At 33.6% G+C, this 14,453-nt stretch overlaps 1 protein-coding gene across 4 annotated transcripts in view; it reads right to left on the reverse strand.

Moving 5' to 3' along the window:
* The window catches only part of KIAA0825 (KIAA0825 ortholog), a 227,978-nt gene that overhangs the window by 141,380 nt on the left and 72,145 nt on the right, over positions 1-14,453 (reverse strand). For all 4 annotated transcript variants that reach the window (XR_006177965.1, XM_042866314.1, XM_042866316.1 and 1 more), the window contains 6 exons: positions 11,890-11,984; positions 9,926-10,153; positions 8,683-8,948; positions 7,309-7,459; positions 2,389-2,579; positions 1,537-1,719 (listed from right to left, as the gene is read on the reverse strand). Coding sequence is in view for 3 of the 4 variants with exons in the window: in XM_042866314.1 (XP_042722248.1) it covers positions 1,537-1,719; positions 2,389-2,579; positions 7,309-7,459; positions 8,683-8,948; positions 9,926-10,153; positions 11,890-11,984 (1,114 nt within the window). In the remaining variant the exon portion in view is untranslated. The remainder of the gene's footprint in view (positions 1-1,536; positions 1,720-2,388; positions 2,580-7,308; positions 7,460-8,682; positions 8,949-9,925; positions 10,154-11,889; positions 11,985-14,453) is intronic.

Consider the following 14,453-nt stretch of genomic DNA (forward strand, 5'->3'; position numbering starts at 1 on the left):
ACCTCAGCTTTTTCTGTATTTGAGGAAGCCAGCTCCCCATTACCTTTTGTCAGAGGGGGAACACTCTCCTTGGCCAGTCTACCTATGCACCTGTAGAACCTCTTCTTGTTATCCTTCACATCCCTTGTCAAGTTCAGCTCCATCTGTGCACTGGCTTTACTAATGCTCACTCTACAGACATGGACAACAGCCACAAAAGTGCAAAGTACTTAATACGTAGCATAACTATAGTGCCTTATTCTCTTTATTGGCACTTTCACTGAAACTCAATGAATTCGGATGTGAGAACAGATTTTTTATCATTATTACAGATATACATTAACAAAGGAAACTAGAATAGCTATGAGGGACAGATTACACAAATTACTTATTTTAGGCCATAAACCTAAGTACTTTCACAAAGGAAAATGGTCGAATGATAAAACTAAGTGAAAGCAGTTACAACTAACACAATGTCTACTGCTGTCTCCATTACTTTTGCCACAGTAAGATTAGTCTGTTCATTGGTTACATTCTCTAATGCAGTCTTTACACGAGCCTGAGTTATTTCAGATAAAGCCCATTTTTGCATGTTCCACATTGCTCACATATGACAGTTAAAGAAGCTTAAATTCAGAAGGTCTCCACCCTTCTCCACTAGTAATATTAAGAATATTTTTATTTAAAATAATAGGATAAAAGCAAATTGAGTGGAATTTGGCTTTTTTATTTTTTAAACATGTGATCTCTCTTTGTATTGCCTCTTGCACAAGAATTCACAGCTGAATATTTAGGAACAAAACAAATGGAAGACTCAGACATAATTTCAGTGCAAGCAAGCAATGTCTGTTTTTGTTTGCATTTGCAACTTCTGAAGACTTCACTTTAAAAAGATGGGAATTTCATACTCTTTTAATACTCTTTAAATACTATTTAAAATAAATATTTAAGATTTGCTGACACTCATTGGTCATGTAATCAGATGACAATTGAAGTAAATTATGTTCCTTTAAATTCTAGCACTCACAAACTTATTATAGAATGAAAGCAGAACACAGCTCACTGTGAAGCGGAACTAGTAATACGACAAAATATCTCAACTGTATGAACAACTAATTCCTTCAAAATCTTTTCAAAGGCTTTAGCACCATAATAGTAAGTGCTTTTAATTTAATATGAAAGTGTTTCTAACAAAACCTTTCTGAAAAGCAAGTTGTAAATTTGGGTAAATAATAATCAATAAAATTTTACTGTTTGTTTTACAGAAGAAACAAAATCTCAAAATCAGCATTATCTTCCGCGTTGTCATCAATCAGAAAAATGTGCAATTTAAGGATTTGGTCCAAAGGTAACATAATCCCAGGAGACATAACAGATCTTTAGACAATGTCATAAAGATGACTTCAAGACCAAATCAGAAAATAGACAAAGGTTATAAAATTGTTTCAACAGTGTTCACTGCATTTGTATTTCAACACAATCACTCATCTTGCCAGTATATCAATGTAAGCTTAAGAACAAATTTTGTCTGAAATGGAATATTTAATTCATACTCACTCATACAAATTTTTCAGTGGTGAAGTTAAAATAGCTAGCACAGAGAGCATATTATTGCAGTGGCTATGTATTTTATAGATCTTGAGATCTCTGTCTTCCTGTGGATTCAGAAATTCTTGGACTGAGCTGCAAACTGACCACAGCATATTTTCAGTGGACATCAAAATTGCTGCAATATCTATTCTGTAGAAAGAAAAAGGGAAAATAGTATTACTTAGATGCATCAAAATAGTGGTAGATTTGAGTTAAAGAGAGTTCTCTTCTGATAACCAAAAATTCCTGAATTATAGGAGGTACTTGAAATTGCACCTTCCATCAGTGCCAGCTGTAGAAATTCAGAACTCATTGAACTGAAAATATGCAGCTCTATTACAAAAAAAGATTTTACAATAACTAGCCAACAGAAGACTTGCAAAATATGGAAATGTCTTCTTAAAAGGACAGTGCTATTAGATGGGAATAACTTACTTTCTACATTACAAATAACAAAAAATATTTTAGATTTACGATAAAAAGAGCGTATACATACTCCTTGTATTTTCAAATCAAATGGAAAGAATAAAGTAATGATAAATGAACTTAATCTTGAATTTTACAAAACACTGTCTGTGTACACACAATACATTTACTATCTGGAAAATTTCTGACTCAGCAATTGGCTGCCTCTTTATATTAACTGGCAGAGTACCACAGGACTTGAACATACAAAAATCCATTCAATTAAGATCCTCAAAATATATGTCTGTCCCCTCCATTGTGTTTATTATCATCTAACTTGAATCACATCAGTGTAAAACAGAAATGTATGAACTTTAGCCATTAAAAAGTGTGCATTAAATATAAAATTATTACCTGATTTGTGGTGTTCGCTTATAACTAGGACAGGCTTGGGAATATCTAGAGGACAGCACATCCAAAGATTGCTCTAGCACACCTGTAAGAATCTCCTGGGCTAACTTGGGAGGTAGAATAGTCCATAGATCATGATGAAGAGCACAGCAGAAGTAATGCCACATCTGGACTGAGAATGAGCATCTTTCACCCTAGTAAAACCACACATTCAGTAAGAGAAACACACCCTCCAAAATGGTAATTCAGTTTCTGTTAGCTTTATTAATTCCATCTGAAAGGAAATAGCTGAAGTGTTACAGACATACAATGACCAAATAAAGGTCCTTGACAAGATGTGAAACATCTTTACTTCAGCTGCAAAACTAGAGTTCTCACACAGAACTACTACAGAACTACCACAACCTACTATATCCCTATTTGACCTTCTCTCAAAGCCTACAGATTGTCAAGTTCATAATATATCCAAGAAGTACTAATTTGAATCCATGTATAAATAATTCAACTAATATCTGTTCAGAAAATAGCACTGGGATGAAGTTGAAGCAGATAAGGGCCTTGAGCTTTCACCTCCTACGTTCCAATGGAGTTGAGAAATATTTTAAGAATTTAATGATATTTTTACATTACCAGATATAAAAAATAACATTTTAAGAGTTTGACAATGTTCTTCTCTAAACAAAACAATCTGGTTTCTTTATAAACATGCTATTTTGGCAGGATACTGGAAACTGTGATTATTCAGTATTTCACCGTCAGTATTTTAGAAACATAATCTCTATTGAGGGGTGGTAAATTCTGACAAAGTACTGACGAACCTAACTTGTGACCATTGCCTTAGTCATTAAATTTATGATTGATGCAGGTATCTGAAGCATCTCATTTAGGAAAAACAACAACAAACAAACAAACAAACAAAAAAACCTCCACCACATCCGATTTACCTGGTTTCACTAAGATAGAAAAGAAAAATTTACTACAGGTAACTACAGAAAGGAAAAGTCTTTGCCTAATTTTTGTCACACATAGAGCTAGTGACATCTTAGAACTGTTTTCAATTCTAACTAGTTCTATTCTATTCTAACTAGTCTCTCTGTTACTACAGTTAAGCATTAGGAATGTGTTTCTAAATATGTGAAACAGGATAGTCTTATAATGATCAAAAGTGAGTGAGGACCAAAAGAAGCCATCATACAGAATTTCCCTCTTTTTGTATTTTTCCTGTATGAAAAAAGTTTAAATATTTTCACAGGTTATAGTCAAAACTATTTAAGAAGGTACACGTTTAATTCGTAACTCAGCTAACATAATTTAATCACTTTGCATATATGAAAAATTAATAACAAATTATCTAAATGTGGATTTCTTATATTATCATGATTACTCTCCAGATTAATTCCAGTACAACATCTCCAGAAAAAACAAACAAACAAACAAAAAAAAACCGCCCTAAACCTATCTTACAGATATTTTACTAGCACTTCCCATAGTTTGTAAAAACTTTTCTGTTCTTATAGAATAAACCTGTCCAATATAAAGTAACTAGTCCTAACAGAACTTAATTCATTTACATAACAACTTTAGCTTATAAAAATAATTCTAACAATTTACCCCTCCCTCCAAAAATGCATATCTAACAATCAGAAATAAAATTCTGAACTTTCTAACACAGGGCATTCATTTTGATAAGTAACTGAATGTTGGCAAGTTTCAGTTTCTAACTATAAAGACAAATTATTTTCTTTGCTTTATTTAATTTAAAATGGTAAATTGAATAACACTGCTTTTCTAATATTGTACCACTACTGCAGAAGCAACAGTTAAGCTGATTTAATGGGATTGATTCCCCTTTTCTGACTGTTTTTGTATTTGTTGCGATTTCTAGGCATTTCTACTGGTAAACATCTGTTATTTTTGCAAGCTTCATGTAATACAAACAGATGTGAGCTTTTATTTAGCTTATACATCAGGAAAAAAGCAGCTGGGCTTTATTACATAAGCCACTCAAATATTATCTTTGAACAGACAATTCTTTATTCTTTGTCTATTAGAAAACATAAGTTCCTAAAGCTACAGCAGATGTCTCCTACACTAAAAGCTCCATTCCAAAACATAATCTGGAGAGCTGGCGCAGTGGCACAGTGGGTGTTCAGTGCACTCTGTCAGAGAGATACTGAACCAAGAGTTTCATTCCCTGACAGTTTAGATTAAGTGCTGCACCGGAATTGTTCTCATAAAGTTCAGTTCAGATCTCACAGTACCACAAAATCTGTCAAAACTCACTGTTGCATCATAGTGATTAGGATCTCTGTATTCAAGCTCTAATTAAAATTCTAATTATAACAGTTCTTTTGGCTTTGCTTTTAATTCCAGTTACCACCATTAATTTAGGTGTGTGTCAGGACATATGGTCAGGTTCTGAAATAGGTTACAGAATGTATTTAAAACAGATATTATTCACTTTTTAGCAACAAAGAAAAAGAATTAATGCTTTGTATTATAGGCTGCAATAAACATTTGCTACCAATCTTGTTCTCTCTTGTTAACATTGTAAAAGTAAATAAATAACTGGAGATGGAAACTGCAGCTCTGTACAATCAAACACAGACACTTTCACCCTCTTTCTTCTTTGCCTTTCTCTCTTTGGTTTCTTCTTCTTTCAGGATGAATGCAAGTCTGGATAAGTCAAGTAGTTTCACTTGTCACTGCAGCATTAGTGACTAGTAGGGAATGGAAAGGAAGGATATCACATATTCTTTCTAGTACCATTTCACAGAATCACAGAATCAGAGATTGGAAGGGACATCGAAAAATCATTAAGTCCAACCACCCTGCTGGAGCAGGACCATCTAGATTCGAACACCTTGCATTACTGCAGAAAAATGAGTAAGTCCATGTGATCCTGAGATGTAGGCTTGTCATTTAGTTTGTTATTAAACATGTGACAAAAGAACAAGAAAATAAGCATTCCCTAACTTACACAAAATATTTGGCTTAGTTTGTGGGAGAATGTGGAAATGTATTTTTTCCTTTCAGAAATTGCATTTAGGATTTGCAAATGATTACTTATTCTTTTGAAGTTGTATGTAACACTCAAAAATGGGAGGACAGAGAGGAAGGGGTAGTGATGGTCCCAAACTAAACCAGATTCAAGAACTAGGTTACTACAGAGATGAGCAGAAGGAGGGAAGCCGAGTGTAGCTTCCCCTCAAAAACGCAAGGTTATGATGCTGTTTACAACAAGGGATCCCACTGAGAAAGGCCTGAGAGCCACTGATGCATACAAGGGCATGTGTGTGCCCTTAGAGAGCAGCACCTCATTCCTAGTACTCCTTGCCTGCCCTTGAAGACTGGCAAGGTCTTCTGGCTGTTGTCCGTGCTACTCTTGGGCTGTGAGCTCAGCAGGATCTGCATGACTCAATAGGAAGAGCCTCACTCTTCCTGCTTATTTTAGAACTTGGAAGGAACCACCTCTGACATCCAGAAGTTTCAGTAAGATGTTGCCTTTGTAACAAGCAACAGATTTTAAGCTAACCTCCTTCATTCAAGATGCCAACAAGAGTCACACAGAGGCAGTAGTTGCTCAGCATAATTTCTCCTAAAGGCATTCTGAGCAGATCATAGACCACTTTACAGGAAACAGATTGGTGCAGTGATGTACAATTACATATTTCCCAACTGAAGCCCTGCAGGTACATGAAGTTGAAACACTGATTTTCTTCATTCCTTTCTGCATATCAGTTCTGATTAGGAGCAATAAAATTATTTAACAAGTTAGTAGTCTTTTTTGTTGTTGCTGAGACAGCTGTTTGTGACAACTAGGTATCACCATGTTGAATAACTGTCATTTGGGATTTACTGAGTCAACAATAAGCAGACACAGCACCACACAGACTACCACCAGTTAAGACCAGACCTAAATCGATTGCCGAAAGTCACTCAACTTGTTCCTTTCTTATCAGCTCAGGACATCAAACTTTATGTTCAAACAGGAGTCACATGTTTATTTACTTATCGCTAAGGAAAGCCATTTTCACATCATTAGTTACATTAAGGCCTGTTTAATCACCAGTACGGAAATCTGTCAGTGACTTGGCAGCTTTGTATATGCTCTATGTAGAATACATATATCACAGTTGTCTCTCATGCAAGAACTATAGAAAACGTCTAAAAAACCTGCTCTAAGTCTTTAACAAATAAAATTAAATAAGAAAGGGCTGGTCTCTATCTCCAGGAGATCTCAGTCATTATTGATGAACAACAATGTAATGCTTCTATTTAATCCTGAAATTATATGAAAATAAATTCAAATTGAATATGTCTACATTTAACTAAATAAATTGTTTTAATGATATATTCACTTGCTCCCTACAGTTTCTTTCAGAGAATCATTAGAATTACAGTTTAAAAACCGGCCTGCAACTTCAAAATGCAGGTGAAATGCCACACAGTTAAATTCTAAAAAGAACTATACAGATCAACTTTTCTAACTACATCCTTCACATGCATGAGGTAAAAAGGAAAATCAGTAGATTTAATTTAATCCTATTTAATTAGATTGATGATTTCTGGGAGAAAAATCTCTGTCTTGCATTTTCATGTCACACTTACTGTAAGAAGAAGAGTTAACATGACGTCTTTTTTTTGAGTTTCATATAGGTGTCTTGAACTTGACACACAATATTTTATTAAGCAAATACCATAAAAACTATATTTTCATTATTTATCTCATCCTTAATTAATTATTTTCTTCCTACCTCATTCCTCCAGAGACATTTGCTTGCAAAAAGAGATATTTCTCAACAGTTAATACCAACTATCTTTATGTAAAAATTATGCTGATCTCATGCTTCTAGTTAGACGGCTGACAACCAGTATAATACATTTTGTAAAAAATCAGGCATAGTAAACTTAACCTCACACCTCATAAAAAGCTTTGTAGTCATCCCAGTGGTGGCTCTCAGCATCCTGCAAAATGCTTGTAGCACAAACTCTGACACAGTAGTTCGTAACTTGAAACTGAAGAACGTTGATGAATTCCTGATATTGTTGGATAGGCACTAAGAAAAGAGGTCTGTTCAGAAAGAATGAACAAAGAAGCAAAGATTGAAAGGCCATGCAGAAGGTAGCAATCCCCAGTGCTGCAAACGCTCTTGATTATTAGGAATCAATCATTCATTTCCTCTTAGTCCTGGAATCTGAACCCAATATTCACTTTTGAAAAAAATCTGGTCTTTTCACAACTTCTTTAAGTACATCTAGCCCTCTGCAAATTCTCATTTAATAGAGTAACTTGGAAAAATATTACTTCAGACTTTTCTGAAATAGAAGTGAAGTTGTCATTCAGTTACTCAGAGATTCTGTGTCGAAGTATAATTGCATCAGCATTAATTACGATAAAACATTAACAAAGTCTAATGATTACTTTTGGTAGGTTGGAGGCAAAGTTTTTCATAATACATAGAAGTAGAATCAGTGAGCAATGTTTTGGCCCAAACTTCCAATTCATAAAGACAGACTTCATGCATCAGAGGGAAAGTAGCTCAACAGTTTATATAACCCCTTAAAAATTACACTTGTCCCTGTAAATTTTCTCAAATTTTCTCAAAAGTTCAGTTGTTTCCCCCCCAGAGGCCTAGTTTCTACCTTTATATTACGTATGGCTAAAACACATGGGACAATAAAAACATTCCCAGTATCTTAAGACAAATAAATCCAAAAAGATCACATAAGATAATTACAGTACAGTCCATGTCAAATAGTGTCTTTGACTTCATACTACTGCTTCCTTTCTTTCCTATATTTTATTTTGCATGCAATGACAAACTAAATTCTAAAAGTAGACTGGATGTATTTTTACACATTTCTGAAAATGCTGATATAGGGAAAAACTTCAGGAATGTACATTTATAATGTCTTCTCAGATTGCTATGTGCCAAACTTGATATTATGAAAATGCAGCTGTTGAAGAGGTAAAAAAAGGAAATTAAGGCCTTATTCAATTATTTATATGATAGCAGAGTACATTTAGTTCAAGGAAGTTACTTAAACTTAACAAATAAAAATTATTGAGCTAGGAATAAAATGTAGATCTTACCCATAAATAATTTGTTTTGCAATGGCTGCTTTAGATTATTGTTAGCTTTGATTCAGGTCTTTTCATAAATAGTACATGTAGTGCTCGTGAAAAAATGTGATGCAATTCGGAAAACTGTCATCATATTGTGTCATCAAAATGAAATTAAGTTTTATATTATTTTTATTCAAATTAAACAGTTACATGTAAAAGGGACTTACTTTTTGCTGCTTTCTCTCATTAAATTGCTATACATTGTAAAATGTTGACAGACATATATTGCAGTGGAAAGAGCAGCATATAAGTTTTGCAGGGGAGCCTTGGAGGGAACGTCTTCACTTTTTTCCTCTAGTCTTGCCAGGACAGCTGTCGCTACTTTGCTGCAAGCCTCTACAAAATTTGCTCTAATTTCCTCAAGAGAATCATCTCTGCATGCCAGAGCCAGTGGAAGCAGTGTGTCAAGTTCTCCCATGATGTCAGAACAAAACTGGGAGAAATAAACGTGGCATCAAGTTATTCGTATTCTGACAGCATTGTTTAATTTATACACACTTGGGTCAGATTCTTGAACAATGAAATTGGCATAAAGCATAAATCCATCAAATGGGCTTTACAAACATTTCATTTTGTTTTACAGTAGAGAAACATTTATCTATAGTAAATGAATTATTACTACATTCCTTCTTGCTTTAAAGCTATGCAATATTTATTGAGAAAAAAATTAAAACCATCTTATGCTAGTAATGTCTTCACTTTGCTTATGACTTCATTCTATGTACATTCAAAACAGAAGGTTAATTCCTTGTAAACTAAGATAATTTTCTAAACTAAATCGTTTCAGAAAATACACATTTTTTAATACTAAACTTGAAAGAAAACATCTGTTACTAAGTTTATATACTGCTCTGCTTAATATTATTTTCTTTATTTTCTCAAATCTTATGTGTTACTCTAGGCAAACAATCAGCACCATCTAAATTTGTAGAGCAGTTGACAAACTTAGTAAGTTCAAACAAACGTTCAAGAAACTAATTCATTACCCTAAGTAATGAATTTGCATCAAATCAAAGAACTCTAATTTGGCCATATTTTTAGTTATGCTGATTTGTTAAATGGGAAGTCTAAAAATCTAAATACAGGAAATCCCTTCATAGTTATGCTTTACAGCATTAAGCATTTTTCTATGAACCACGTGGTAACAGTGTAGGTACTAATCAGAATGTTTTAGAACTTTCTGGATGAGAAAAAAAAATGCCAGCACAGTTTAAAAGTTAATACTTTCAAGTACAGACTATGGGCTATTTTATAAAGCTTTGTTCAGCCTCAGATTATAATGCTTCTCACTTTCTTCTTAATTCCACTTATATAAGATTTAGAATATTAATGGTACTGCAAGTACTTCGAAGTATAGATGGCAAACAGCCATTCTGTCTCCCCTCAAACTTCAGATCTTTTGATACCTGCCTTAGCAATTTGTTTTGGTTGCTCCTCTTGTTGGAATGCTCTGCAGGACTCCCTTATTTGCTGGTTGTTTACAAGACTCATTGCATAGCCAGCAGCTGAAGACTGTTCTTGCAGCTCATGTTGAAGAATTTTAGTTGAAAAATCCTGAATTGCTATTGTTATACAGTGAGCCACTGAAGAAGACAGGTCCTTAAATGCATTTCTCCAACCAAAATTCAGTAAAATAGGCTGAAATAATATATATGTTTATTAAATAAATCCAAATTCAATGCTGAATGTTATTATTCTTACTGTCTGAAACTTGCATGAATATTTGTAACTGAATTACTTTGAAGAACACTATAATGTTTTGAAATCCATTTGAGTAACTTGAAATATAGCTAACTAGCCTTGAAATTATATTAAAGCAGCATACACAAAATGAACATGCATAACAATATTCTATTTGCCATCAAGGTTTTAAGAAAATGAATTTATAAAAAGCCTTGATTAAACACTAATGCTTTTTCATAATCCATTACTTATCATCTTTAATATGCACTTAACAAAGCCAAATTTATTTATAACCATTTTCAGTAGTTTAACAAGTAATCCAGCAGTGCATTTCTTGTGGTAGTTCTGTATTTTTCTTGCAACAACCAAATTCTTGTAACAACCAGAATCTACAAACCTTGAATATTAATGATAATGCAGCAATAGAAGGTGGTTTTAAGCCACACTGGATTTAACTTCCTTAGAGCTGGATGTAGCACAGATTAAAATGTTTAAACACACATCTCTTGTTTTTAGCAAAAACAGTACATTACAATGGTTTGTATCAGTTCTTTGCTTTCCATAAACAGAGGGGTCTGAAATTATCTGAAGTGTGTCAGTTGCACAGAAGAAGACATCATAGGACATAGTTACTTTCCATCAATCTTGCTTTGCATGGCTTATATAACATACAAACACCAGAAGTGTCCCACTGAGAACTGCACCACTGCATGAGAAATATTTTAATGGTGTAAGATAGACCATCAATACTCCTACTATGAGGGCATAGTAGGTGAAAGGAAGTATTCCTGACAACGAGTTATCACACTCAATTAAGAACAATAAAAAAGTCTACAACATAGAATCCTTTCAGCTTTACTCCAATTTAGAAATTGCATCTTCCTTCCATGCCCCTTCCCCAGTCCAGTCATCGGCTCCAGAGAGGAAAGAGACAGCTACCCACACAACTGTTTTGGCAATTGCTCTTATTTTTTTGCTCTATGACTTTTTTTTTTTACTTTTTCTTTTTTTACTTTTTTTCATCATCCTGGGTCAAGTAAAACCCAATCTTCAGAAAACGTTCTTTGTAACCTATAAAATACAGGAATATCAGCACACATCCTTATTCAAAGTACATTTCAGAAAATTGTTCCAGCAGTAAAAATGAGCTGTAAGGAAATTAAATTCTACCGCTGCATAGTATCAGACTTGTTAGAACACTCGGGTCCCATAGCATCATCAGTAAAATTCGTTTAGTAGTAAATGACTACTAAAATTTAATCTTGTACATATATTCTACAAAGCACAGTAGTCTGTTGACATCAAAGATGCTGAACATCATGTGAGTAGATGTCTCTACAGACAGTATTATTATCAAATGCTTCACACATATTAGAATTTTAAAATGTATTCCGTATTTGACAATATAATATTTAATAAAAGCTATCATGTTTTAACACTTTTTTACAGGTTGATTATGAAGTACTTATGATGTTAAATCCATTCCATTATTAAATCTAAAAAACACCAAGCAATTGTTCATGAATGCTCTAAGATTTTACTCCACCTTAGTGGAGAGTTTGCACTTAGAATTAATTACAGTATATGAAACTCTGGCAATAGGTGTTTATAATGAATATGGTGTCAGACCACATTGGAGACACAGACAAAAGAAAATCCCCTACAAAGTGGAAGGCTCTTTTCATACTCACCTCTTTTACCTGAAGTAACTGTTCAGGAAGCACACTGGCTTCATCTACTCTAGTTTCTCCCATTAAAAGCTCCCCACTAGCTTTCTTCAGAACTCCTGCACAGTATGATAAAGGGGATCAAAGTTAAAATTAATTCTGTGGAAAAGTCAGCAGCCTACAACACCTTCTGATATATCAATATGAAGCATAAAAAAACTCTGAACAAGATGTGGAATACTAATGTTATGATAAAGTCAAATTCAGGTTATACACAGCTCCTTTTATATAATATAGTGAAATCCATATTCCATTCCATTCATATTTTATAAAAAAGCACATAAAATGAGTAAAATATAGTTTCTTTTGTCATTAATTCATTTTTATACCAATTGTACAGTCATCTATTCATAGGAAGAACAGATAATGTTAGAGAAGCTGTGCAGAAATTAATTTCTATTATTTGTTCAATAAATAAAATGAATTGCTCACTAATGTGTTTTTATAGTTTTCAGTTATTTCGAAAAGCTAGTAAGGTAAGAATAAAAAGACAGTTAATTAATACTGTTATTATAAGCAAAATAATGGCTACAGTAAAAAGAACAGGTCAAGTTCCTTGAGAAACAGTGGAAAAAAGCTCACTCAGAAATCCTGAAGTAATAGACTTATTGCCTGATTTGACAGGGATGAATAGATGTCACTTCCATAAGTGAATCAAAATGAATATGATAATAAAACTAAATAATCTTGTGTTTTTAGAGTTCATCTTAGAACAAAGCTGTCAAACAACGCAAGTGTAGATATTTTAACTTTAATATAACCAATGTTAAATTAAGCCCAAGAATTTTCAAACAACTAGGTGTTGTCGAACATTACCAAGTACTCTTTGTTACACATAAACTTAAAGGTCTTCATTCATCTGATGCTACTGGTGGTATACTCAGTTGGGGTTTAAAGATCTCCATTTCTATGAAAAATCCAGTATTTGTATGTATTTACCTCAAGTGGCTTTTACTTTTCCCCTAAACAATTCATGCTCTGGAGAATGAACATGCTTTTCATATGCCTATATGGCATTTTAAAGTTGGGTGGTTTTCTAATGTTTGTTTGTTTGTTTGATTGTTTGCTTCATTTTTTACTTTTCCCATATTCATTTAAATTTTAAAAAAGATTGTAAAAAAAAAATAGATGTGAAGTCTGGAAATTTAACTGCTAGAATACAAAACTAGAAGAGACTAACTAGATAATGTATTTCCCCAGTCATTCAAAGCATGGTGTTATAGACAGCATCATAAACATGGTGCTTTTTCCAAAGTTTTAATACACTTTATGATGAAGTTTCCTACAATTTTCTTCAGATGTTACTTAGAACAAAAAATACAAATGACTGGATATTTTTACTCTTATTTATTCTGCATTTTATATATATAAATGCTTGAAATAGATTTATGTACATATTTAATAGATACAGCTTCTGATTCTAACAGTAAGAGCAATTCCAATATCTATATATCTCAAACACATATAAAATATCTCAAACACATATAAAATATTTTGTCTTCTTCCCAAAGAAGCCCCAGGACCAGTCACTTTCTCTGCTGGTTTTTGCTTTTTCCAAACCTTATCCAGTTAATGTTGGCCTTCATCTTGTTCAATTCATGAGCTGAGATGGGATTCCTTCACACTGATCATGGCACGCCAGCTGCAGCCTCCCAAAAGTCTAGGCGCTTCAAGTGCTATGCAGACTTTCCCTCAAAAACTGTTTCCACAGAGATAGACATAAAAATACTCTCCTGCAGTCCTATTATTTTTTCTCTTGTGACTATCTTGCACTAAACTCTCCTGGGAAATAAAAATGTAGCTTTGTTCAAGAGGCTGGTAAAGTTCCTGCAGTGAAGCTACTCACCCCAAATTTAATTTATCTTTGCAGAAAGGAACACATGTAACTGGAAGGAGGTAGGATGCCTTCCTTGCGAGCTATCAATTTCTACAAAAATTCTTTCACTCCTCACTCAGATTTCAAACTTCAAATTCCATTTGTGTGGAAAGACACAAATCCTTATCGCATGAATGTTTAGAAGAGAGAATTTGTAAAAAGAACATTTAAAAATGAGAATGTTACGAAAGAAATAAAAGATGGAGAAGAAATAATCAGTTAATACTTCCTTCCAAGATTATATTCTACAACTCTGTTATCGTTATAGAAGATTGTATCAATCTATTTAATGTACTTTATTGGTTTTCCAATTCCATTCTTGTAAGTGTTATGACAGTGAGACCTCTTGCATTGTTAATATTATTCTTTTTCTCCCCTATACAAAGTTCTATTAAATATTCTACTGAATTTTAAAGCCTCCTATTTGCTTCATAACATTTAGGCTCAGAAGAGGAAGTCACTATGACAGCTCTAACATCAACAAAGAGAAGCTAAGCATCAAGGAAACCATAGAGGACTGCTCATAAGGTATAAGGCAACTGTGACACCAAAGCACCTCACTGGATTCAGCAGGCTCAGGCAGATGTTTCTGAAGCTACTGGAAATATGTCTTGCAGAAATGGGTAATACCATCCCATCACAGATATAAATA

This window comes from Lagopus leucura, unplaced genomic scaffold (assembly GCF_019238085.1).
Source record: "Lagopus leucura isolate 7727_CA_CO unplaced genomic scaffold, USGS_WTPT01 Super-Scaffold_810, whole genome shotgun sequence".
Classification (NCBI taxonomy): Eukaryota; Metazoa; Chordata; class Aves; order Galliformes; family Phasianidae; genus Lagopus; species Lagopus leucura.